General features: G+C 43.4%; 1 protein-coding gene across 1 annotated transcript in view; it reads right to left on the bottom strand.

The window, feature by feature from the left end:
* The window catches only part of Sorl1 (sortilin related receptor 1), a 165111-nt gene that overhangs the window by 31636 nt on the left and 105795 nt on the right, over positions 1-27680 (bottom strand). Inside the window, exons 22-32 of the mRNA XM_077796964.1 lie at positions 27397-27570; positions 25064-25177; positions 21634-21756; positions 18825-18944; positions 13477-13602; positions 10917-11024; positions 9132-9263; positions 7980-8111; positions 7011-7145; positions 6036-6191; positions 3496-3645 (exon numbers count right to left, since the gene is read on the bottom strand). Of these exons, the coding sequence (XP_077653090.1) occupies positions 3496-3645; positions 6036-6191; positions 7011-7145; positions 7980-8111; positions 9132-9263; positions 10917-11024; positions 13477-13602; positions 18825-18944; positions 21634-21756; positions 25064-25177; positions 27397-27570 (1470 nt within the window). The remainder of the gene's footprint in view (positions 1-3495; positions 3646-6035; positions 6192-7010; positions 7146-7979; positions 8112-9131; positions 9264-10916; positions 11025-13476; positions 13603-18824; positions 18945-21633; positions 21757-25063; positions 25178-27396; positions 27571-27680) is intronic.

The raw sequence follows: 27680 nt of genomic DNA, 5'->3' as shown, positions 1-27680 counted from the left end.
TCACTGACCAAGAGCAGAAGGTTAATAATGGGATCCTTCACAGCTTCCAAGAAAAAAGCAAACCAAACAAACAAAAATCACCCTAGCTTGCAAATTGAAAAAGTGGAAAAGTCAAAGGGTATTTTTTGAAACAAAGACCCCTAGGAAGCAACTTATCAAACTCCCTGACTTTTGGACAAAGAAAGGCTCCTTCAGACAGCCAAGATGAAAGCAGAGTGACATTCAGGAAAAAGAAGGAGGCGTGAACAATGAGGGCCTCGTGACCCCTGTAGAAAAAGTACATTTAGGAGAAAAATCTATTTGCTGTGAGAATAAATACGTTTTACATGTCAGGCTAAATCTCGAGACGATTTTTCTCTCAGGTCAGGAGCCTGTCAAGACCTAAAAGGACCTGGTGGAATCTGTCTCCACAAGCCCATAGCTACAGAGCCTGTTAAAGGAGACCACAGAGTGTAAAAACTGGCGAAGGCTCATGAGGGGCTAGGTGCAGAGGGTCTCCAGCAAGACTGACTGCTGATGCAACATGGGAAGGGCAACTCCTCCCGGCTGCTGGCCCACATGCCTCGCTTCCAACCAAGATGCCGAACACCAGCCCTGACTCCAGTGCCCATCCCCCACCCCTCGTGGTCCCTGGCTCCACAGGGAAACCTGCCCATGCCCCACCCAAGCTAGCATCAGCCTATAGTTTCTTCTCTGGACAGTTTCTCCTTCTAGTTTCTCCTCTCCTCCTTCTAGTTTCGCCTCTCTTCCTTCCTGCTGATCTCCACAGCCAAGGACTCATGGCTGCTACGAACATCACCTCCAATATACCAACGTGCCCTCTTCCTTTCTCACCTCACAGCCCCATCACATTGGCTGCCTCAGTAGTACCTGGCCTCCAATCTCACCTCCCCTTCTAAACCATTTCTCTCATGATGAAGTCCAAGTGATTTAAAATACAAACACCACTCCCTAAAATAATTAATGGTTCCCTGTGACAGGGGATAAGGGGCCCTAAGCATGGCCGTTGTACCCAAGTGCCCGGCTTGTCTCTATGTATTCACCATTTTCCCTGCCCATGGCCCTCTACAGAGGTGCTCCCAGTGTCTCTGAGCCTCTGGGTATTCATGCTGTCTCCAGTGGCTGGGATGCCCACCATCTGCCACCTTTCCCCGCTTTTCTCCATTAAAACTCTGCAGTGGCACACTGTAGTCCTAGCCACTCCGGATACTGAGGTAAGAGGACTGCCTGAGCCCAAGAGTTTGGGACCAATCTGGGCAATGTAGTAAGACCCCATCTCCTAAAAACAACAAAACTGGGGCTGAGGTTGTGGCTCAGCACTAATGCGCTTGCCTTGCATGTGTGAGGCTCTGGGTTCAATCCTCAGCACCACATAAAAATAAACAAACAAAATAAAGGTATTGTGTCCATTTACAACTGAAAAAAAAAAAAAGGTTTAAAACAAAAACAAAACCTGCTCCTTAGACATTATCATCCCTTTCCTGACCAGCTGCCACCTCTCTGGAGGATGACCAGGTCCACTCTGAACTATGCTGGTTCCTTGGAGATGCTTTTGCTACTGCCCACCTTGCACTGAAACACAGCTGCTGATTTGTGGTCCTCCCACCAGACTGTATCCCACAGCTGATCAGTGCCGGCCACGTCGTGCATGATCAACCAATTTTCATCCCGCCAGACTGAAGATTCTGAAGACATACAGTGCTTCCCCCTAACCAGACTCTGCAGGGAAAGCCTAGTCAGGCACCCTGTGGGGAAATGTGTTACAGAGACAGGAGGGATGGCCAATTCCCACTTCCCTTTCTTCCCAGCCTCACTGGGAAAAATATCTACAAAGGGCAGGCATTTGGCAAACTTTTGTAATGCTAAGCATGAGAAAGGTCTCTTTTAAAAGGATGAGTTCTCAAGCACCCCTTCCCACTGCTCTTGATTCAGCAGACTGAGGTGGGATCACTAAATGTTCATTTTTTACTCTCCATGTGATCCCTCTAAGTTACATAAATTTCTTCACTACTGAATTAGAGAAACTAAGGGATAACTATCCTTCTCTGCCTAGACCCTAATCCATTTTGAAATGGTAAGATTTGATAGGGCTCCATTTGGGGGCTCAGTTTTTCATTAAGGAATCTTCATTTTAAGAGGAAAAAGTGAGATTAGAACAGGGATCAAAAAAGAATGGAGAGGCTGGGCTCAGTGGTGCACACCTGTAATCCCAACGGAGGCTAAGGAAGGAAGATCACAAGTTCAAAGCCAGCCTCAGCAAAAGCGAGGCACTAAGCAACTCAGTGAGACCTTGTCTCTAATAAAATACGAAATAGGGTGGGGGTGTGGCTCAGTGGTCAAGTGCCCCTGAGTTCAACCCTCAGTAACTTCCACCCTGCCACCAAGTTAAAAAAAAAAAAAAAAAAAGAATGGAGAGCTCGCTGCTGGGGTCAGGGCTGGAAGGCTCTGTAGATAGACAGGAGGGACTTTGCCATTCTCTTCTAGGTTCACCAGGGCAGAAGTCAGATGAGCATGAAGAAATGTTCTTTCTGGAAGTAAAACTACGTGACTGGCTGGGACACTGACTGTCTGCAGTCATGGGTGGATAGATGGAGGAGAGCCTGCAAAGCAGGAGGCCTGAGCTAGGGTAGCCCATCATCAGAGGCATGTGGATGGCAGGGAATGAGCACTCCTCTTCAGTCACACCCCTCCAGGGCCATTACAGTTGTACCCATCAGGCCAAAGGTGGCCTCAGTGCAACCAGAGACCAAAAGGTATTGAACATGAGCTCATCTCTGTGTCTGACTTCTGACTTCACCCCCTGCTTCCTGTAGGCCATCCCCGCCAAGGTGACACTTTGAACCTCAGTCTGTGCAAAAGCCAGTGTCTCTCCCTCCATCACCTACTCCAAGGAACCTCCCCGCAAGGAACAGGCACCACAGCCCATTCTGAACTCAACACACTGATACAGTCAGTGTCTATGTCATCTCAGAGCAGGCTCAGGCTGCCTGGTCATCATTCCACATGTGGCCAGTATTCTCTGTTTCCAACTAGAATTACCCTAGGGGCGATGACTGAACCTCTTAATAAGGTGCAGAGGTAATCCCCCCAACAATGTAGTCTCTGTGCCTCACTTAACACTTTCAGAAGAATGAATGCAAATATAGAGGACGTAGGCTGGATCCCTTGGTGTTTTTAAAGAGTTAAACATATCAAGCAAAAAAAGAAAAAAAAAACAATTAATTTTTCTCACTTACTTAGAAAATATTTTTGTTAGATCTGCTCCTATTGTTTAAAATATCTCAGGCAACTTATTAGAAAGAATGTGGCTACCAGATGATATGATGTGGGTCCATGTAGCAAAGCCCTTGGGGACGACATAGTCGAAACATGGGTACACAAAACTGCACTAACTCACACACATGGGTGTGTGCTGACCCAGAAACGAAGCAGGGCAAAGGGATATTTCACACTCTGGAAATCTGCCTGGGGCCAAAGCACTCCCAAACTACTCACGGCAGTTGTCCTCATCCTGGCCATCCTGGCAGTCCCGGTGGCCATCACAGCGCTTCCAGTTGGGGATACACTTCTTTGGTTGGTGGCACTCAAACTCAAATCGGTCACATCGCCCAAGCTGAGTGGGGGTGGAGACAGCAGTGACATTTGCTAGAAAAAAAGATTTTTAAAATTCCGTTTTCAGTATTATGCAAGCTGGCCAGTAACAGAGACAATTCAATGTGTTAGGAGAGCACAGTGCCTTAGGAATTGCAAAGGGAACCCGGAGAGACCCGTGTGTGCTCTGGACACCACCACTTAATTTGCTCCCTCTCAGACCCTGACTAAAGACCTAGCTGAGAGATAATTTTAAGACCTAACCCCAAAAGGGTACAAATAATGGGAAAAAAGACAAAAGCAACAAATTTGGAAGCTGGGTACGGTGGCACATCCCTATAATCCCAGGGGCTTGGAAGGCTGAGGCAAGAGGATCCCAGGGTCAAGGCTAGCCTCGGCAATGTAGCAAGATGCTAAGCAACTTAGTGAGGCCCTGTGTTAAAATGAAAAAAAATGGCTGGGATGTGGTCCAGTGATTAAGCATCCCTGGGTTCAATCCTAGCTCCAAAAAAAAAAAAAAAAAAAAAAAAAAAAAGAATAGAAAGAAAGGGAAAACATTGGGGAAGCTGGAAAGCAAACAGTGATAAGTGATTAAAGAGACCAGAGAAGGCCATAGCCTATCCCAAGCTGTCAGAGGAGAGAGCTAGGAAGCAACTAGGTCAACATCACCAACCCTCAAAAAGCTCACAAACTGGTCTAACGAGGAGGGAGAAAGGCAAAGTAAAGAAACTAACTAAGAGGAACTGTTTAACAAGCAATTACAGGGTCTGGGGATGTAGCTGAGTGGGACAGCACTTGCCTAGCATGCACAAGGCCCCAGGTTCCACACAAAAGCTGAATGAGACATAAAGCAAGGAACTTGCTCTTCTGATGAGTCAGAACTGGCTAGTTCTGGCCAGAGTTTTAAGAACCAAAATCAACTGTGAGAGAAGGATAATTCAATACATAGGTGGGAACAGTTAGAGACAAAAGGGTTTTTATGACTTTTAAAATCCTTTTTTACAATTTGTTTTAATTTGAGAAGCACTTATGGGCTGCTATTTGCCTGTTGTTGTGGTAGACACAGGAGAAAATTCCAAGTAATTTACAGTATCATCCCCAAACAGGAGACCTGCCATTAGGAAGCGATGTATAGCAGATCACAGTCAAGAACCCAAAGGACAACGGCTAAGTTCAGTGAGATTGGGCATCAGCTAAAGGAGTCTGGGAAGCTCTGCAAGGGTGAGGTTTGACAGGGAGAATCACATTGTACTTGTTTGAAGCAAGAATTTCAAGCTTTAATGAACTTTAGAATCATGTGAGTATCTCCTGGGCTCCACCCAGAAGTTCTGATGCTATATTTTATACACTGCAGGTGATTCCATTATAGAGGAGTCCTTGTGCCATACCTTGAGAATCGCTAATGACATATCAAGGTCTCTTTGCTATGAAATTCTTGCTTCTGTTTGCCCCACAGATGGTAGATTTCATGGATGGGGAAAGCAGGAGGATGAGGGAGGGACAAGGGTAAAAGGCCTGCTGTAGGAATACAGGAGGGAAAGGAACAAGTCTGCCCAGAGCAGATGAGCAGCCCTAAGAAGTGAGGGAAGAAAGGAGGAGTCAGAGCACACAGGGCCTTGAAACTAGGAATCAAGGTCCAAGAACTGAAATTTCAAGCAAGAATTTCAAGCTTTAATGAACTTTAGAATCATGTGGGTATCTCCTGGGCTCCATACCAGAAGTTCTGATGCTATGCATTTTATACACTGCAGGTGATTCCATTATAGAGGAGTCCTTGTGCTACACCTTGAAAATCGCTAAGGACATATCAAAAACAGGGAAGCAATGTCATCAAGGGGCAACCAGGAGATCAGCCACGGCAAGGATGATACAAAGTGCAGTTTATAAGTGAATCTGAAATAGACTCCTGCTTAGGGAAACTCAGCATCCTCACCCAGGCTCTGCCTGTGGTGGGGGGCCGGCACTAGATGGGGTCTCAAGGTGGGCCCTGCCTACAGCAATGGTTTACGCACAGCTCTTCAGCTGCCTCTGTGCAGCCACTAGATGGCAGTGCTCACCCTTCTTTTAGAAGGACCAGCTCCACAACTATCAAGCAGGAAAATTGGGCCCTCTCCCCTGAGAGTGTAATATACACACAAAAACCTCCCTGTAATCCCAACTATAATTTCCCACAGAGAAGGAAACAAAGGTTGCCTGCAGCGGTCTCGGGGAAATAAGGGTGGCTGGCCTTTTCCAGTAGGAAGTTCAGAGGGCAGTTACAGAAGATGGGATGCTCTGTTTCTGAGTTCCCATGGGTCTGATCCAGGGAAAAGCACTGAAGTCTCCCTGCCCTGGAAGCACCCTATTGGTGAGCAGCACAGGGCAGTCAGGCTATGCCTACAGCGTGCTCCAGAACAGCCTCGACACAGGAACAGGTACCACGGAGAGCTGAGACCAGGACTCACCAAGCGAGGGGCAGGCTTCCTCATCGGAGCCATCTGCACAATCCCGGTACCCGTCACATACCCAGGTGTCCATCACGCAGGCCCCATTGCTGCAACGGAAGTAATTGGGCAGACACGTGGAGGGCCCAGGAGTGGGGGAGGGCAGAATATGTGAATCTGAGAAAAACACCAAAAAGAAAACCCAAAGTGTTAACAGAAGTTTGACCTCAGACTAAAATGTGTTCCAAACCAAATCCCCCTTTTAGCTGCACCAGCCAAGAGAGGCTAGTGACAGTCACAGCTCTGTACTGCAAGCCCATCTAAAAATCATTCATGATGCAGTGTCAGAACAGACGATATTTGTTTCCCCTCTGGTTAGTAGATTTACATACTGCTGTAGTGGATAGGAGCTAATGTTCAGATGGCCTTGCTTTTGTAGGTGTTTCTGAAAGCAAACAAAAGGTGAACAGCTGACTTGGAAGATACAGGACGGATAGAGAATTCCTGCCAAGGCCAAACTGCTCTAGTTAATTCATCACAACTACCCCAAGACTTGGTTTGGAGACAATGCCAAAAATGAAAGGGAAAGCTTGCACCCCACATCAGTGTTCCTCAGAGGAATCACAGCCCAGGCAGGACCTGGGGACCTTGTTAAAATTCAGATTCCCATTCATTAGGTGTGGGGGAAGGGCAGAGACTGAGGTTCTAACAAGCTCCAAGGAGATGTGAATGCTGCTGGTCAGCAGCAAGGCTCTGGGCATCTCATTGTGCCCTGCAAAATCAGGAATGAATAACCCTGGCAATAAAAACCAAGCACCCTGATTGCAAATGGGAGGAAAGATTGAAAACTCCTCAGGGTTGATTCTCCCAAAAAAGCCAGAAAAGTACAGAATAAGCCAGGCACTAAAGAGACAAAGTTATAATCTGTGCAAACAGGTCAACCTATCCTGCTGTGTCTCGGCTGTGGGGTTGACCCAGCACCCTAGAGCCTCTCACCTCCACAGTCCTTCTCATCAGACCAGTCTCCACAGTCGTTCTCCCTGTCACATTTCCATCTGTTTGGGATGCAGTGGCCATTCTCACAGCGGAACTGGAAGTAGCGGGAGCAGTTTGGGGCTTCTGTGGGGTTTTCTGCAGAGATCAACAATGGTATCAGTCATTTCTCCTGTACCACAGTGAGCACAAGCTCCACCTAGAGGCACTGTCCTGGATACCCATGTCCAGTGCCAGTGGCATTTCCCTCTCAAAAAAGATAAGGCAACTTTATGAACCCAAGGGGCAACAGAATATACCCATAAACTCACAGTACTCCATCTTCCCAGCTCCAAACTCATGACCTACATTTTTTCTTTTTGGGGGGTGCTGGAGACTGAACCCAGGAACACTCTGCCACATCTGCAGCCCTTTTTATTTATTTATTTTTTTATTTTTTTGAGAGAGGGTCTAAGTTGCTTAGGACCTAAGTTGCTGAGGATAGTTTTGAACTTGCGTTCCTCCTGCCTCAGCTTCCTGAGCTGCTGGGATTACAGGTGTGCACCACTGCACCCAGCGATGACTACAGATTGTTATACTGAGAATGATCACCTGACATGTAATTCTGACCTTTTACCAAAGCAATAGTCTAACTATTGATGATGCTGTGGTCTACAATTTTTAGGGTGGTGGTGGCGATGATGCATTCTACAATATTTACCACAATCCTTTACCCACTGCATTCTTTATATATATAATGTGGTCCTTGCAACTGAGCAAAGAAAAGGAAACATAATAAAAATTTCCCACATCTACTAGGTGTAAGTTCCCACTTCACTCAATTCTTCGTGTGGGGATTCAAGAGCTGGAGGTAGTTGCTATTGAGGAAGGAGAGGGCAAAGTGTGCAGGTGAGAATGCTGGCAAGCATCCCCTCCTTAGCCACAGGTGTCACCATAACTGCAGGGCTGGGGTACGAGGAGGCTGATGCTCACCACAGTTGGCTTCATCAGAGTAGTCCCCACAGTCGTCCATCCCATCACATTTCCAAATCAAACTGATGCACACTCCATTCTGACACTGGAAACCGAACTCATCACAGACCTTGTGGAACTCGGGGTCTTGGGCTACATAAGGAACAAACACCCATAAAGTCCAGATTACTTCCGTGTTGGGGAGGTCAGAGTAGGAGTGATGCTCAGAACGGGAGAGAGGAAAAACATCCTCTGCCAAGAGCCATTATTGTGCTGAAGGTTTCCGTGAAAGCAAAAGCCAAACCTGATCTTAACAGAGCACACATTCTATTTATTAATCCTTTCCACAGTCCTTTATTGAGTACTATTATGGGCTGAGTTTATCCCCCCAAAATCCATAGATTGAAATCCTAACCCCTAATACTTTAGACAGGTGATTTTTTTGGAGGTAATGTTTTTAAAAACATAAGTTAAAATGAGGTCATCAGGGTGAGTCATAATCCAATACGACTGCTGTCCATGGAAGAGGAAGAAGAAATCTGAACACAGAAACGTAGAGAAGAAAGACCATGCAAGGACACAGGGAGAAGATGGCCACCTGTGAGGTCAAGAAAGGCCTCTGGGAAAACCAATCCCGCAAACACCTTGACTGTGAACTCCCAGCCTCCTTTTTTCAAGAGAAAATGCATTTCTGTTGTCCAAGTTACCCTGCATGTGGCATTTTGCCATGGCAACCCAAGCAAACAAACACAAATGCAGGGGACTCTGAGAAACAGGGCTATAGCAATGAACAAAGGAAATTCCCTGCTCCTTTGACCCTAGCATGGCAGCAGCAGAGGCAGACAGTAAAATACAGCGTGCAATGTGGGGGTGCATGCTGTGAGGACCTCTGGAGAGCACAGCGGGCAGGGGGCACTACAGAGATTGGCATTCAATACAGACTGGCCAGAAAGGCCTCTGGTATAAGGTGAAACGGAGCCAATACTGTGGTCACTCACCAGCCTCCTGTTCATACCTACACCAAAGCTAAAAGCAGCACTTCTGAAACAAAGAGGTAACTCTCAGGAAAGGTGAGCTTGGACACTCAGTCAGACCTGATACCTAGAGAGAGGTGTGTCCCCGGGCAGCCAAACCCCATGGCTGTGAGTGACCTCCCCCAGCTGCCCCACTCACAGCATCCTGCAAAGGTGGCATCCTCATCTGATCCATCGCGGCACTGGATGATCCCATCACACACCATGGAGTGGAACAGGCACTGCTGGCGGTTCTTACACACGAAGTCCATGAAGCGAGTGCAGAGGGGCTCTAAAAGGGAGCCAGCAAGGAGAAAGGGCCATGAGCACTGGGCGTGGGCATCGCACGCTGGTTCAGACATGCATTCAGGAAACAACAGTAACAGCCACTGTTGGCCGAGCACTTGCTTGTGCCAAGCCCACAGCTAAAGCACTTGACATAAAGTGCATCATTAAACCCTCAAAACAACATTAAAAAAGATTTTACTGTCTCTGTTTACAGAATGAGAAAACAAGGGTAGCAGTATTAAGTATTTTGCCAAGAGCACACAGCTGATGAGTGTGAAGCCAAAACTGAAATCCAGAGCTGTCTGGCACCAAAGCCCATGATCTGAATCATTACTGATATGATATTGACTCTAACAAGGAGTCAAGAAGCTTTCTCCAAAATAGACCAGAGTCTGGAGTGAATTGTGCTCCTCCCTCCAGCTTAAATTCCTATGTTGAAGCCTGACTATATTTGGAGAGGGGTTCTTTAAAAAGGTCCTTAAGGTTAAATGAAGTCATAGGCTGGGGCCCTAATCCGACATGATTGGTGTCCTCATCTAGAGATATAGGCAGAGAAAAGGCCACATGACAGCATAGCAAGAAGGCCTTTGGATTTGAATTACAGTTGCTCTCTTCTGGGTCTGGAGCTTGACCGCCTTCAAATTTAAACTGTGACCTCAGTTTATCCCTGGGTCTGCAGCCTGCTGGCTCACTCTACAGATTTTGAACTTGCCAGCCTCCATTACCACGTAAGTCAATTCCTTATATGTCTCTCTCCACACATATATAGTAGGTAGGAGGGCTGCTGTGTATGATGAGTGTGTGTGTGTGTGTGTGTGTGTGTGTGTGTGTGTGTGTGTGTATCCTATTGATTTTGTTTCTCTGGAAAACCCCAAACTAACACAACCAGAGAGCAAAATGTTAGGCTCTGCAGACACTTAACAAACAGCCTGTGTTACAACTTCTTGATTTTGCCACTACAGCATGAGGGCAGTATGCATATGTAAGCAAAGGGAAGTGTTGGATTGAAATATAACTTCATTTAAAAGAACAGGTTTTGGGCCAAATCTCACCTACAGGCCAGTTTGTATTAACCCATTAGCTCTCAACCTGAATTGCACATTAGAATCTCCTGAAATACTGTAAGGAAAAAAATCCCATCACCCAAGTCATACCCTAGACTAATTTGAAATATCTGGGGGTGAGGCCCAGGTACAGTAGCTTTTAGAGCTCCCTGGTGATTACAATGTCCACCAAAGAGGTGTACAACTGACCCAAGACCATCTTTCAGGGTCTAAAGAAAATGGACTAGAAAGGATCATTTGGCCTAAAAATATTTCTGGAGTGATAATCAGCAACACTAATAAAAAACCAATCAAGTAAAAGTAAGTGCCCAATCGAAAACAACGGTCAATTTATAATGCACATAGCAACAAAACAGTACCTTTCACCAAAGTATAAACTAATCCCATAACCACACACTTTAATCCTCTTTCTATTCTCCTCTACCCAAACCATGTCTCCCTTTCTGATCAGCCACTGAGTCCAGGACTCAGTGTGAATTGGTTCAAAGCTAAACACAGCAGGTACTGAAGAAACAAAAGGATCTGGTCCAACAGGCACTCCTCACTCACAACCACCAGGGCCTGGCGTTCCTCCGGGCAGGAAGCAGACTCACCACAGTGCTGCTCGTCCGAGCCATCGGAGCAGTCGTGCAGTCCGTCACAATGTTTGCTGGATGGGATGCAAGTGCCATTGGGGCAGCGGAATCCATTGCACTTCTTCTCTGAAATCCAATTCAGAGTAGAATGGTAAAGAAGAAATGAGCAGGCACTCACCGACATTGTTCACAGGACTCCGATTCGTACCACCCTGGGGGCAACTGGGCAATAGCTGTAAAATTACCAACGTATATATACTTTGACCAGTAACTCCCAGTGTAGAAATAATGTGTTCTGTCTACACAAATGAAAAATAGTGTAAGGAAAAGGTCAGAACCTGTACTTAATGTAAGCAGAAGTGTAACAGATGGAAAACCACCTCCATATCCATCAGCAGAGGACTGTTTAATAAATGGCTGTGCATGGGAATACTAGACAGCTGAGGGAGACTGAAGAACTCTGTAAAAAATTCTGTCCCAGAGTTATGCAAAAATCAAACTACAAAACAACATGCATAGTGTATTATTATTTGTGTAAAATAGACTATATTTAAATATCTACAATCATGCGTCATCTAATGATGGGTGCATTCTAAGAAATGTGTCACTCATCAATTTCTTCACCATGTGAAAGTCACAGAGTATGTTGCACAACTTGGATGGTACAGAATAGGTCACTCAGTCAACGTGATCTCTTGAAGCAATCAAAAGGTGAGGTAAACAAAGATGTAGAGGCTGTTACCAGTGTAATGTGGGAGACTGCTGAACAGTTAACTTTTCTTTAAGTAGAAGGGGTTTATTCTCCAATAATGACAAAAAAGTATAGCATGATAAACACACAAACCAATCACTAGTTATTTGCTATCACTATCAAGCACTGGTACCTTACATACTTGTGTGTGTTACCCTGGCACTTGACTGGCAGCACAATGGGTCAGTTTACACCAGCATCACCACCAGCAGTACTGTCCTGCACTATGATGTCGGGAACATGACAGTGTTACTAATGACAGAACATTCTCAACTCCATTTAATCTTTTGAGACCACCATTGTAAATGTGCTCCATCATCGACAAAAATAATGTCACACAGTGATGACTGCATATCCACATCTCTGAAAAGATATTAAACCATGGCTTCTCATGGGGATAGGATAGGAACTAGGCAGATGGGGAGAACAACTTTTACTATAAGCCATCTTATGTTTTTTCCATTTTGAACAAGATGAAAGGCCGACCCATTCAAAAACTGAGTATTTTTTTGCAGAAGAAAAAAGCTTCTACAAATAGGAAAAAAGAGAGACAAACATGAATCCCGATTACAAAATCCTGGATTTTCAAAAAAATCTAGAGATCACTGGCCACCTTCTTTCTTTCATGAATTCTAATTTGAATTCTAACATGAAGCCCTTCTGGAGAACGTTTGCTTGAAATGTTAAGAGCCAAAAATTTCACAATGAGTTCTAAGGGAAATAAACTAGAACAAAGGTACCATGATACTTAGCCCAGAAGCCTTAGTGCCAGGTCCCTCTCTCCTAAGCAGAGTCCCTGCCAGGCACTGGACTTATCAGTTCTACCAAGACAGGCATGGCCTTTGCAAACTCAATGCTTGGTGAATAGTTCCATGAGGATTAGGTAGGTATAAGACAACACAAGGTGTTTTAATCCTGCAAAAAGTCAATATACCTAGGAAATTTGTTAAAGGACATCATACAGAAACAAACAGTAAATGAGTAGTACAACTTGGAGAAATGGTTAATGTCACTAAGAAAAACAAAGTTTCTTTAAAAAAGTGTAAATTAAAATTATAAGAAACAAGTATACTCAGTATTAGTGAGAACTACTAAAGAGATAAAACCTAAAATCAAGGGAGACTAGGGAAAGCAAGCAGTCTGTGGCTGGTGGAGATGTCCCTTGGAAATAACCTAGAAACACTGGAAGAGAATCATGAGAACCCATCAGCATTTCTGACCCACAATTCCAGGAAATATCTCCAAGGAAAAATGAGCCTTCACTTCCAAGGACATAAACAGCTGTCATAATTGTGTAAAACTAAAAACATAATTGTGTAAAACTCAAATGCCCAACCAGGAATGGACTAAGTAACCCATAACTGGGTTAATGGTAACATGAAATGAACATGCATCTTGCATAAAAATGGTAATTACAGAAAATACTGATATATGGAAACATCTTTTTTAAGAAAAAATTCTGTAACATGGAAGGAGTAGAATATATAAAATGACATGTAGACAACAACTATACTGTGAAAATTTTGAATGTTTGGCAAAAGGATAAGGACAGAGAAGCTTAAAAATATTTGGTGTATAAAAGCACTTTACATACTGATTTTGTGTTATGGCGGCATTTTACACTTTTTGTTTGTGAGAGGGAAACTGCTGCCTGAGAATTAAGACTACATCATATGGCAGCACGACAGAGTGGGTGGGCTTGCTCAGTGTCACAGTGGAAGCCCGGGTGCGGCAGGGCGTGATTTCATTTCCTGGCCCATCTGCTGCCTCTTCCTGAACAGCAGACACTGGGGAAGCTCAGGTGGGAGCCAAGGCATTTGCATTTACCACAGTTCACCGGATCCTCGTCAGAACCATCTTGGCAATCTGCGTCACCGTCACACGCCCACCGCTGGGGGATGCAGTGCCCGTTGTGGCACTGGAAGTTGGAGGCCTCACAGGTGTGATAGATGGCTGCCAACAGAGAAAAGGGACATAGTCACACCTCCCTCCTCTCCACCCCCATCAACTGTCACAAGTCAGCTGAAAGGAAGCTTTGCACTAGGCAGTAAGGTTTAAAGGGCTGGAGCATGAGTTACTCCGAGGGCGGGAAATGCAGCAGTTGGGCAGACCCCAAGAGGGAGGCAGGGATTTGAGTCTGTGCTGACAAAATGTTACGCCAGCCACTAAAGGCCCAGGTGCCCCTGTCAAAAAAATCCCTCCTCTGTACAATGACCTGTGAGGTAAGCATTATTCCTCTTTCACACAGGAGAAACAGGCTTGGAGAAACTGAGAAACCTTCTGGTAATAAAGTAATTGCATCAGGCTGTCCAGGGTAAAGCCTCTACTTTTCTTCCTAGATCTTGCTACTTTATCCTCTCCATAAATCTGACTCCTTTAGATGCTGTCAAACAAGGAAAGGCAGTGTGTGCTCTAGAGAGAGAGTTCTAGACCTGGTCCAGTCAGTCTGGAGGCCTCAATTTCCCATTTGACATTGTTATCTAAGGGGCTCTTACAAGCAGCTCTGACAAGCCATGACTTTATATATCAAAACCAAAATCAAAACACAAAACACTACCCAACTTTAAATGTGGAAAACTTCAGGCCCAAAGAACATTAAAAAAAAAAAAAAAAATTCATTCCCAAGTCTCAAAGAACACAGGCCTCAGAACCTAAAACTGTCTAACCAAGGAAGGCAAGAACAACATCTAACATCTTACCAGCCAATAATACATAACACCCACTACAGCACTTTAAAAAGCAGCAGCAGCAGTTAGTGAAACAGAGTCACTGCTAGAAATGAACAGCTTCATTTGCACACTTGGGCTGTGGCCACCAAATCATTAGAAATAGCTTAAAATCTCAAAAATGAGTTCAAGTACATAATATCTGCCTCAGACCCAATCAACACTATAACTGCCTTCTTCATTAGATTTCCACTTCCTCTTCTTACATAGAAAGCTGCTTGTGTCTGTTCACTGCTGAAGAAAAACAAGAATTGGCCTCATTTACAACCAGCATAAAAGAATCCACAGTAACCACCTGCCCCCATCCACAGGTATGTTCTAAGATGTTGCATAAATGCCTGAAACTTTGGATGGTACTGAACCCCATATACACTATGTTTTTCCAATGTATACATACCTACAATGAATGATATACATTCCAATGTATACATCTCCAGAAATTTGGTCATAGACATAGGAAGAGATAAAGCTAAGACTGAAATGGAACATTAATGATATATCATAATAAGAGTCATTTGAAACTTATCAAGTATTTATTTCTGGAATTTTCCATTTGATATTTTCAGACTATGGTTCATCCCAGGTAACTGAAATGGTGGAAAGGAAAGCTAGGGATCGGGGTGAGGGGTGGGGCTAACCTAGAGCGGCTCCTTGTTAGCTTAACCGTGAACAGGACATCTTCACAGCAGAAAGAGGTAAAACAAACAAAATCAGGTTGTTGTGGAGGAAAAAAAAAAACTAGAGTTGTTTATTCAATTAAGATGACTGGCAATAAGCTGCTCGAGGGTGAAGAAAACTGCCTCACAATGTCCTCTACGATTTCTACTGAAATTGAAGCTATTTTTTGTGATGATAAGAAATGCTAAGAACCTGATTTTTCAAAGCACTTTAAAACAAGTTGTGAACCATTATCTTTGTCTTTTCAACTTTCCAAAGACCAAGGCTGAATTTGGTAGCATTTAAATAAGTCTACGGGAAGTTTCAACATTTATAACCTTTGGCACTTAGAATCCATTAAATATCTTTTAAAAATACACTTATATCTTGTAAAAGGAATAAATAAAGCATGCAAGTTACATGAGTTTCTGCACCAGTAATAACCATCACCTGAGATGCTTTTGATTTTTTTTTTTTTTTGGTGTCAGAAATCTGATGGTCTTTGAAACATTCCTTACCGCCTTGCTCACTTTCATGAAATGTAAAGTTGCATAAAATGATTACCATGCTAATCTACTTGTTATTATTCAGCCTTTGTATTTCATTCTTAATTGAAAACTATTTCAAAGTGCTAGCGGGGTTTCTAAATGACAACTCTGGGAGGCACGTCAGAGATCTTCAGATTCTATCCCAGAAGCTGAGATCAGAAAGATTAATCAGTGTGCCCAATTTCACTCAAGTGGCCAGGCATGACTGGAATGTATAACAAAATGCTTTTTCTGGATTTTTCTATCTTCTAAGTAATTTACTAGTCTTTGACATTGAGTGCCTGATAAACAATGCAGGATTTATAAATAAAAATATTTTAGTACAAAGATGGAAGAAACTGACTCTAAATCCAGACTAAAAATTTTGAGAGAAAAACAAGTGTTAAGACTGGAAGGGTCAACAGGGTGACATGGAATTTCAGTTTCTAATAAAGATCATTACCCTACAACCTATGTTCTTAGAGCTTCCCTGACTCACCAAGACCTGTTGAAATATCTGATGAAGGCATTAACTGACCATAAATGGAGAACAAAGATGAATGATGTACTAGAACAAGGAAAAGTACTGCCTCATTTCTTACAAAGCACGGACTATTAGGAAGTGTGTGAGGGAAAAGGAAAGTGACTATAAACACAATTTGAATGATTAAGGATACAAAACAAAAACCACTAAGCATAAAGAGCATTAAAATTTGAAAGGCACGGTTGAAAAAGAGACAGACAGATATTCTAGATACAAAAATATAGTCATGAAAATAAAAAGGGTTCCACAGATGTGTGAAACAGCAGATTAGATTTGGTTGAAAGAAGAACTATTGAACTGGAAGGTAAGTCTAAAGAAATCAGAGTATAGCACAGAGTCTGAAAGACAGCAGATATAAAAACAGAAGGCATGAACAATAGCATGGAGCCGTGCAACAAATGGCTGCAGCAAGTGCTAACAACAAGATCAGAAACAGTAGAAAGCAAAAGAGGCTGAATTCCACAGCTGTAAAATCCCAGAATTACAAGAAACATAAACCCTAAGATCTTAAAAAGAAAATGAGTCTCAAACAACAAATGAAACAAGCGAGACTGTGTAACAACAAAAACCAAAGGCAACTTCAAAGAAAACACTGTTGTTATTTGAACAGAAAATCTGACAGAACTGCAAACAGTAAAAGAGGCCAGAAAGAAACAGGAGTAATTCTAATAATAAACTTACAAAAAAAAAATCACTATACACCTAGAATCCAGACCAATTTAGATTCCATGCTAAACATTAAAGACATGTTGATACTAACAGAACCTTGAAAGAGTTAACCACCCTCAGACCTCTGTTCCAAAAACCAGGGAAGGAGGTACTGGATAGAAGAAGCAAAGATAGGTGGTAAATAGACATGTGCCTATAAAGAAGGTTGGTTACTAAAAATAATAACAAATACTAATTTTTGAATTTCTGAAATGTAAAATCAAAAAACTAAATGGCATTTTAAGATACTAAGTCTTTTACTAATCAGTTTGGTGGTCAAAGATTTAAAGTTCTTGTATGTATAGGAAATATTGAGAATGCACATAACGTGTCTAAAGGTAACAACTAAGAGAAAAGAAACTGAATGTATACCTTCAATAACAGGGAGGGAAGGTTAAAGGGAATAAAGCTTGAAAAGCCCATGGAGAACAAAGGCTGAGAGGAGGAGGAGGAGCACGCACAGCACAGACAATGCATGGGGGCTGAGGCCAACAGGTCAGCAGCCCTGACCCATTTTCTCTGGTGTCATATGCAGCTTAATTTAATAGAGCGGGAAATGAAGTGTCATGCTACACATCATAATGAGCTCACATCCAACCTCCAACTATTTTAAGATGATGAGAAAAAGAATCATCCTTAAAAGGTTTGGAAGAACAGTCATTGGAATAAGGCTGCAGCTGAATGGCAAGAGCACTAAATTATCCCCAGTGAGCACTGCCAGAAGAAAACCAGAGATAAAACCGGGAGTTTAGACAAGCCTGCCCACAGAAATGAAGTTGTGAACTCATTCTGGAAGACCGGCACCTGCTGCTGAAATACACGTTTGACTAATGCCGTTGTGCTCACAAGATGTTCAATCATACTGCAGTTTACAAACTGAAATGCCCAAGCGCGCCCCTCTAATTCATTAACTAATTATCCATCCAAACCCAAAGCTTCCAGGCAGCATTGAGTGTTTCCTGGGCGGGTGGCAGCTCCTTCACCGACCTTGGTTTTCTTCCTTCTGCAGGCCACACTTGTGTACACAGAAGTACTTCCTGCAGTCTTTCTAACAGAAGCCTAGCACTGAGGCCACACCAGAAAGGAGAAATGGGGAGGGAACTTGGTACCACCACAGAACATCCTGTGTGCTGTACATGGCCACCATTTCGGAGGGGTTTACAATAGAACTGAATGGCAACTTCTAGAGGAGGCTGCAGAGCAAACTACATATTGGGTTATGGAATTGAGGAATTTTAAACTTTTTATTTTACATTTTGGCAAATTAATTGTATAAAGTCACGGGATATAAAGTGATAAGTATTAAAAGAGATTTGTTTTTATTCCTCTACAACCTTCTCAACTCCATGTTTTATCTGCTGCCCCCACCCCGAAGCAAATGTGTATGGCCCCCATTAAATCATTAAACAAAGTAATGTGATGAAAACAACAGAAGAATTCGAATATTACCTCTAACTAACACCACCTAGCATTACCCTCACATTCCTGGTGTTTCTAACTTTACTTTTAATGAAATCTTATCTCAAATAAGTACAAGCACAGCTTAAATTTTAATTGTAATTAAATTTTAATTAGGGGAACCATTCAATGTTCAATTTGAAAAATATGAACTAGTTGGGTCCTATTCAAAATATGGTTCCCACCAGGGGCCAGTGTGTGAATTGCTCTTTACTGGCCCTAAAAGTTGAAAAGATTGACCCAAATATAAATCAACTATATCACTCAGAACACTGTTTAGCTCCACTCTCCTTTTTCTTGTAAGACTTTCTGGGTGAAGGAAGTAGAATATTCATTTGTATTCTGGCACGAGATCCTTATCTCATCACAAACCAGCTCTCTGGGAAGCCCTGAACCAGCTGACTTCTATGGTCCAAGCTGATTCTCAGTCTAGATACCATGGTCATTTAAGGCTATGACGTTAACAAGTATATGATGTTAACTAGTACTAGTACATGCAGCAGATATTAATTAGTTCACCTAATAGATGAGTGCTGTTAATCAGGAAGCACTGACCTGTGCAGTTGGCTTCATCAGACCAGTCCCTGCAGTCGTTGTCCCCGTCACACACCCAGGAGGATCGGATACACATACCAGAGCTGCAGTTGTACTCGTCGCTCCGGCACTGGTGCATTTCTGCAGGTGAGACAACAGAAATGTTAAGGCAAAAACTTACTCAGAGTTCTGCCTCTGGGATCAGAGATCTGACTAGGCCTTATAAGAGGGACCATATCACTACATGGATATCATGGACAACAAGAAATTTTGATGTTTATCACTTGATTATCACTTGATTAACTGTAGAGTGTGGACAGACAGATCTTTAACCAGCAATATAAGGCCATCTAGAATAATTCCCACCAAATATGCTGCAGATGGGTTATAGATGTGCTCAGATAACTGACATCCTAGACTAATTCAGTTGGTTGCCTCTTGGCAAGATAGCCTTGTCCGTCTATCCTGATGTACTCCACAAGTAGTATCATTTTCTGTGCTTGTTGTGAGGGGAAAAAAGTAAGAATGCAGTAAGAGATATCAGGAAGCAGAATTTCCAAGAAAGAGAAGACTCGTTAGAGACACAGCTTTGGTTTGAGAAAAGAAGTAATGAGAGCCCGGGTGTGCTGACCACTTGGAGATGCTCAGTTCCCAGAAAGTGAGGTTAGTTTTAAGCTTCCAAAAGGGAGTAAACAGCTCAGGGTTTTCTGTGGGCAAAGCTCTGGGATACTAGTGCATATGCTGCTTCAAGAAGAGTGGGTCCTAGGCAAACAAGCCAGTGTATCCTGACCAGGATACAAAGAGAGGCTGTCCCGCACCATCTTTCACCAGCCTTGGTGATCATAAGAACAGAAGCTATGGGCTGAATGTGTCCTCAAAAATTCACCTGTAAAAACCTCATCACAATGCAATAATATCAAGAGGCAAGGCCTTCAGAAAGTTATTAAAAATGGACTTTAGTGATCTTACATTACAAAAGAGGCACAAGAGAGCTGTTAGGCCCTTCCACCACCTGAGGACACGGAAAAGGAGCCATCTCTCGGAATAGCTCTCACCAGGCTCTGAATCTGTTTGAGCTGTGATCTTGGATTTCCCAGCCTCTAGAACTCAGTAAAATAAATGTATATTGTTTATAAATCACCCACTTTAAGGTATCTTATTACAGCAGCCCAAAACGACTGAGACATAGTACTTCCAAGTGGAATTTTCTAGAGCTTCAGAAAATAGAAGCAGCCAAAATTGGGGCAAAGGGAAATTGTCCCAGTTTTTCTCCTTGAAGGGAGGTTAAAGACAAAGGTGGTAAATGAGATATTCAGGAGGACAGTCTGGAGATGAATGAAGAGGAACTGCATCAGGGAAGGGTCCAACTAGGACCCTGGGATGAGTTCGGGACCAAGGAGCAAGAACAGGGCATGGATGGAAGATCTGGGGGACTAAAACTATTGAATGAACAACATGTGCGCAGGGAGGGAATTACAACACCAGACACATGAGCCCTGTGGGCTCCTTCCCTCCTAGAGCTAGACTAGCCGCACATTTCACTCTTGACAATGCTGGGGAGGAAACCGTAGGAATGAAGGAAAGCAGATGTGAATCCCAAGAATATGTTTTATGGCACTTAATGAAGGAAAATTATGAAAACAAACAAAAAAATTCCTCCCAGAGCCAGGCCAGGGGTATCTTCTGTGTAGAAGTCACCCCTGATATACTCCATAAATTTACTTGTGCTAAAATGATTTAGAAGCAGCACCTGCGGCCCTTATTTCAGTCTCTGTGAGTCCGACCACTTGCACATAACAAAGCAAGCCCTGTCTGTGGGCACATGCAGAGGTCAGCTGGACCTGACACTGAGGACAGGAAAGAAGGCCCAGCAGGGCACGCCATCACCATGTGTGGGTCAGCGTCTGGCTTCCCCTCTCTCGCTTCCCTTTCATGCCAATGGTTCCTGCAATCTGCCTTATTGCATAATGTCTCCCTCAATGGTCAGTAACTACTACTTTGGGACCAGGGTCTATTAACTAAGCTGGGGCTCATGAGAAAGACAGGGCAGTGTTGTGTAACAGAAAGGACAAGGAATTACAAAACAGAAGACGGGGTCCCACTTCTCCATTCTGACACAAATTAACTGTATCATCTTTGACCAAGGATCCTGACTTCTATGGATCTTAGTTGCTTAATGTGGAAATTAAAAGGACTGAACCAGAGAATCTCCAATAATTTCTTGAAATTAGTATACAAAATTTCCATTCAGAAAACAAATGCTCAGGTAATGCTTAGATCATCTGCTGATTTCTAAGAGTTTAGTGAATTAGACTGGTTTTAACACATTTCTTCACAAAGATAGAGATCCAAAGACACTCATCCTACACCTACTCAGAGGTCCAGGCCACATGTCTAAAGCTGATAACAACCCACTGAATTCATTCAGAAATCTTATCTATTTACTATCACATGTCACCCTTATAGCACCTCTACGAGGTAAGCTAGGTCCTATTTCTCCATTTTTCAGATTAGAAAACAAAGTCTAACTACAGAGCAAGTAAATAATGGGAGCTAGTCTAGGCTCCATCTTTTCTTCCCGTGAATCCATGAACTCCACCAGAGGAACTGAATTCTCATGAAAAAACAGCAAGCAAGCTCTGAATGGAGAAAGGAAGTGACTCAAGCCTACCATGTGGGTGGAGGTGGTCATGTAGCTAGAAGAGCAGAAGTCCTGAAACGCCATCAGAAACCCTCCATTTCCAATCCCCATCATACACTAGTACAGCCCAGTGGGCAAACATGGTAGCTCCCTCTTCAGAAGGGGTTTCTGAATGCCATGCTCCCTTACCACAGTGACTTTCATCACTGTTGTCTCCACAGTCATCCTCAAGGTCACATTTATAGGAGAGTGGGATGCATGTCCCAGACTCCTGGCAGCGGAACTGGGTGTCCAGATCACAGATGGTGGTAGCTGAAATGGGAAAGAGAGATGACATACTCATTAGTACAGCCCCTCAGATACCAACTTCCCACTAGAAAACCAATTAAAAAAATAAAAGGAAGCAGACTTTAACTATAGCAACAGAAACTACACCTAGACTTAATAGAAGAAATCAAATACATAAGAACTGAAATTTATAACCAAGGGAGGTAAGGGCACATCCTTTCAAGGAACAGCTTCAGAGAGGAACAGGTCCTGACAAAGTGAGAAACTACTATCTAGCTGGGGCCAGAGGCAGGGATTACCACCTAAGGTCCCTCCAGACATAAAGTCTGCAGCTGTAAAATACCTTTATCTACAAAACTACCATTAGAGAGGCCCAATTCCATGCGTGAAGCAGGCACTTCATCACACAGATGATCATGAACATCTGTAGTAGAGACACAGGCTGGTCTGTAGTCAGTCAAGATTCTGCTTCAAATCCTGGCTCGACAGCTTCCTTGGGCAATTAATTTTAACCTCCCTGAACTTCAGTTTCCTCAACAGTAAATGAAGTAATGCAGAATCACAGTCAGAAAGATGAGATGTGGATCTGAATTCTTCCATTTATAACTCCCTTAATCCAACCCCTGTGCCTCCATTCACTCCTCTGTAAAGTGCAGATAGTAACTACCTGGCAGCATTATTATGAATATAAACAAGAAAACAAGCTTGGAACCAAAGCCTGTTAAATAGGATATAAAGATAATGGGCTCTAAACACATGTCACATCTTTTCCTCATTATATTTCACACCCTTCTGGCATCAGAATGAGCATGGAATTAGATTTTCTCCTAAAAAGAAATTTCCTAGGCTTATACATAAACCCTAGGATGCACGGAAAAACCCACCAGAAACCCCTCCTGAGCAGCTGAGGGACCCATGTGGCAGAATGGCATCTTAGGATGGAGGGTGGGGTGTTCTGTGAAATGAAACGCCAAGAGGCAACAGTGCTGCTAGACATCCCGGCAGCTTTTATTGGAGGTTCCATTTCTTCTCAGTAATTGAGCTCATGGTGGGAGGCAGGGGATGAATGCAAAATGACAAGACTGCAGGGGATTCATATCAAAACCCTTGTGTCTGACATCCACCCAGCTGGAGGAATCTGTTTAAAGAGGGAGGGAAATCGACTGACAACATCCCTCCCGCATCGCCTCACCACCCCTCCTCTGCTCTTCCTGGCAGCTGGCGGGATGCCTCACTTAACTCCCCATGCTGTAGTTCCCCATCACGCCTGGACCTCTCCTGCAGCCTGGCCTGTGCACAGGGCACCTCCTGCTATCTCAGTAAGCATGTCTCTCCTTGATAAGAGCACAGCTCTGCCCCTCCACCTGGTTGCTAAGAGAGTGGTGTTAAATCCCTGTATTTTCCTTCTCTTCTCTGTCTCATCCAATGGGTAAGGACCTGCACCAAGTGGAAGTGGGAGAGAATAGAACAGAAAGCAAGTCTCAGGCCTCAAGAATGTCAATCCCAGCTGATATTCATGCCAAATCTGGAGGAAGGCAGAGCCAGCTCTGCACTTCACCCAGAGCAGAAACTTAAACTGTGTGGCAAGAAGCTATAAGGCCAGCAACAGAACTGGGTCAGAGAGGAGGGTCACTGAGCAGGCACGGCAAGCTTCTCTGTGAAGATGGAGGCCATTATTTCTCTCCAAACATGAACCAATCTGAGATCCAGCTTGTTCATCTAGTAGACACCCAGCCCAGGGACACAGTAGGAATGGCATACTGTCTTGTGTCCCTAGCTGGGACATTTGGTCATCTGGTTTCTATCTCCTTGCTTCTGTTCTACCTAGTCATGTCTGGACAATTCTTCCCCCACCCTGAAGGTAATAAACTCTGTTCCTTCATCTGCTTCAATACCGTTAATGATCTGTATTCATTTTTTTAAAGAGCTATTCCTCCAAAAATATCACACCTGCCTGAGACTCTGGTAGGCAAAGAAGGCTTTATCAGTGGTCTTTTGCAAAAGTCAGAGAGATTGAGGCTTATGCCTTTCTGAAGCTGCCATTCGGGACACTCTTTTCCGGAGGTTTGAAGGGCATCCCCTGAAGCCAAGGAAAAATGATGAAACTAGAGCTTCATATACAACCTCCTAGAAGCCAAAAGGGCCAGGACATAGCGCTGCAGGGCGTTGAGGAACTTAAGGAGCTGAGTGTTTCTAAAGGTGCTTCTGGGTGAAGTGACATGGGAACCTGGCACCTGCTCCTGGATGACTGCCTAAATGCATGTGCCAGGGGCCAGATGGCATCTAGCGGTATCCATTAACTCGTTCTTAAGAGTACAAACTGGTAAATGAGCCTCTGGGTTGATAAAGGCAATACAATTGCAACAGGCCTTCTGACTTGGTTTCTGGCCTCCCTGCTTCTGGTCTTTCTCCCATCTAATTCATTCTGCCTGCTGCCTATCTTTCCAAAGGCAAAAGCTTCTCATATCACTTCAGTGTTTTCCAATTGCTCTTCTAATAAAGTTCACAAGGTTCCTGCTGGGCTCTGCCTGCCCATTCAACTTCCCTTCTCCCCAATGCACCTATGTTCTCAACAACCCACACAAGTACTGACACCCCGTCTGCTCCCTTGCCCACAATCCTTTCCTCCACACTCTAGAGCTCTTCATTACCATCTACTCGAGTTGGATTTGGATGCCCTTCCCACATATGGAGCTTTCCCATTGTGGCACTCATCACCCTACTGTCCAAGGCTGTTAACTTTTCTGACATGCTCTTCAAACTGTAAACAGATTCCACCTTGATCACTCATACAAACCCAAGCCCAGCACAGAGGGTACTCAATCAATACCTGTTGACTGAATATATGACCAACAGATGACACTACCTAACAGACCCAACTGGTGTCATCATACAAGGTGACACCTGTTGCCCATCTTTGAAAAGGCAGAATATTGAATTTATAAATCAAAGACCTGATCCTCTACCCAACCTACCAGCTTTATTACAGTGTAAAAGCCAAGATTAAAACCCAGTCTGTCAAATCAGTGTAATTCAGCCATGGATGCTTTTTTAAAAGTCTTTTGTAATGAGTAGCCAACTTATGTGATATATATATATGTATATATAAACAAGTATGCATGTCTGATAATGCTATATACCTAACATACATATACATATGGAAATGTGCTTTTTGTTTTCCAAGCCCTGTCAGCATACATGGGCATGAGAAATAGCAGGTGGTCAGCCCTCTCAGCTAGACTCCAGGGCCCTGCCCACAGGAGCTGACCGGCCTTCTGAGTAAAGGCAATGCTTAAACATCCTGGCAACTCCACCATGCCAGAAAACTCACGGCAGTTTCTCTCATCGCTCATGTCTCCACAGTCATTGTCAAAGTCACACCACCAGATGCTGTTGATACAGTTCCCGTTGCTGCAGCGATACTGGTTGCGAAGACATGTGTTCTCTAAAGATCAGAGATGGGTGAGGGAGGAAATGAAACCAATATTATTCTTACTGCTGGACCACAGGACTTTCTATATGTCATTCTTACTGTGGGACCACAGGACTTTTCATATGTTATTCTTACTGCGGGACCACAGGACTTTCTATATTGAATTTCCATTTCTTTTCCTCAAATTACATTATGCCTTAGATGGCAAAAGAGAGAAGAATTGCCAAGTTCATATGCACACAAGGGAAGAAGCATCCCCAAATAGCCTCCTTCTTTCCTCTTTAAATTAAAATTGAAGAAATGGCAGGTTCAGAAGAATATTTACAGGTAGCTACAATGATAAAAAAGGTTAATGATGACATCAGTTGGGCCTACTAGGTAGCAAATACAGTACATCAGCATTACATACTACTCATTATACAAGTGACCCTGGACTGTGTCTATGAAGCATTAAAACACACATATTCAATGCATTGATAGACATATTATCTATACAGTCAGTTCTCTGTATCCATGAAGTTAATATCCTCAAATTCAACAAACCATGGATTGAAAATATTTTCAGGGAAAAAGACTGTCTGTATTGAACATGTACAAACTTCTTTTCTTATCATTACTCCCCAAATAATACAATATTACACATACTTGAATAGCATTTGTATTGTATTAGATACTGTAAGTAATCTGGCAATGATTTAAAGTATACAGGAGGATATGTGTAAGTTCTGTGCAAATACTGCACCAATTTGTAGAAGGGACTTGAGAATCCATGAAATTGGCATCCACTGAAATCCAGGAACAGATTCCCTGGTGTACTAATGGATGACCACACAGTTTTATATAATTATATATCTATATAGAGAGGCTTTAATAATTGAGTGGGCTACTAAAATTTTATTTAAAAAGTATTTTCTGCTTCATGACTTCTTTAAAGCAAGTACTTACACAGGGAAAAAAATTTATAAATATATATACTGTTTAGTCAACTAGGTCAAAGACCCATGATGACTGTCCTCTTTGTTTGGATAATTACAAGTATTCTAATCAGGAACATGGAGAAGACTTTCTGCCCTTCTCTTACAATTTAGTTGTTGACTTTAATTCTTTCCAAATAGCTTTAAGATGACATCCCCAGAGCCTGAAAGTCTCCTATTCTAAGGCAGGGAGGTTCATCTTCTTCCACTTATTATTTCTTAAGGAAGGAAGACATACTATAAGGTCTCCATTGTGTACTTCACTGCCCTGGTCTCAAAGGCTGCTGTGAGGAGTGAGGTTAGGGTTACAAAGCAAATATAACCTGGGGCATGAGGAAGTGCAGGAATTCTGACCATCAGTCCAAGCATGTCATGGCAAGGCCCCCTTCTAGGGGTTCTCACTGACAGAAATATGAGATTGGGGGACTGGGGAAGTGATAAGGGAGAAAACTGGGAAAAATTTAAACAGGTTCTTAAAAGGAAAATATTTTAATGCATGTGTCCATATTCAAAGCAGGTTGGGATTGTCACAGCCATTTAGTCACAGCTTGGAAGTCAAAACTTCCAGATCTTTGCAGATTGGTTTGACAGTTCAGACCATTTCCGGCTGGGGTGGTGGACAAGTGACTGCTAGGCTAGAGTGGTCAGTTCTAAAGGGATCAAGCTAGTCATGTTTCCAAGGCAGGTTGGCCCAACTTATAAAAAGTGGGAATCCAGGTGTGGTGGCACCTATCTGTAATCTCAGCTACTTCTAGCTACTCAGGAGGCTGAGGCAGGAAGATCACAAGTTCGAAGCCAGGTAAGGGACTTAGTAAAATCCTATCTCCAAATAAAAAATTAAAAGGTTTGGGTATTTAACTCAGTATAATAAGTGCTTATCTAACACACACAAGGCCCTTGGTCCAATCTGCAAAAAAAAAAAAAAAAAAAAGTAAAGCTACAGCAGGAGAAGTTAGATATGAGGGTGGGTAAGGACAGGAAGACTTAGTAGAAAAGAAGGTCAGCCCTTGCAGAAAGCCAGTGTCATTAGGCATGAAAACAAAATGCAGAACCATTATTTTCACATAAATAGCTTGGGTTTGTTCTGAATGAGCAATGACCTGCCACAGGCCTTAGCACCCAAACCAGGATGCCTCTAAGAATCTAGTGGATTTTGTTTTTGCCTAGGACTCTTCCAGTGTCCCCAAATGGATAGGGAATATGGAGCCTTGGCCGGGAGATGAGAAGTGAAGGAGACTGAGGGCAGAAGGGACTCACCTTCTTTGACACAGGTGTTGTTCCTTAGCTGATAGCCCCGAGGGCAGTCACACATCAGGTCCCCAGAAGGGAGGACACTGCTGGACACTCCCTCTGGACACCTGCAGCTTCTGCTGTTGTTAGCCTTGGGCAGGCACAGCAGGCTGCAGGGCCTGGACATGCAGGCATTGCTTCCTGGAGAGAAGACACAGCAACATACTGGGTTAATAATACGAAGCAGATAAGTGAAGCTAGTCAATCTTTAAAAAACAAATACCAAATGACTCCTCTGATATAAGGGGAGG

The sequence above is a fragment of the Urocitellus parryii genome, chromosome 4 (assembly GCF_045843805.1).
Source record: "Urocitellus parryii isolate mUroPar1 chromosome 4, mUroPar1.hap1, whole genome shotgun sequence".
Classification (NCBI taxonomy): Eukaryota; Metazoa; Chordata; class Mammalia; order Rodentia; family Sciuridae; genus Urocitellus; species Urocitellus parryii.
Note: the sequence above shows the minus strand (reverse complement) of the source record. Positions and strands in the feature narration are given on the sequence as shown.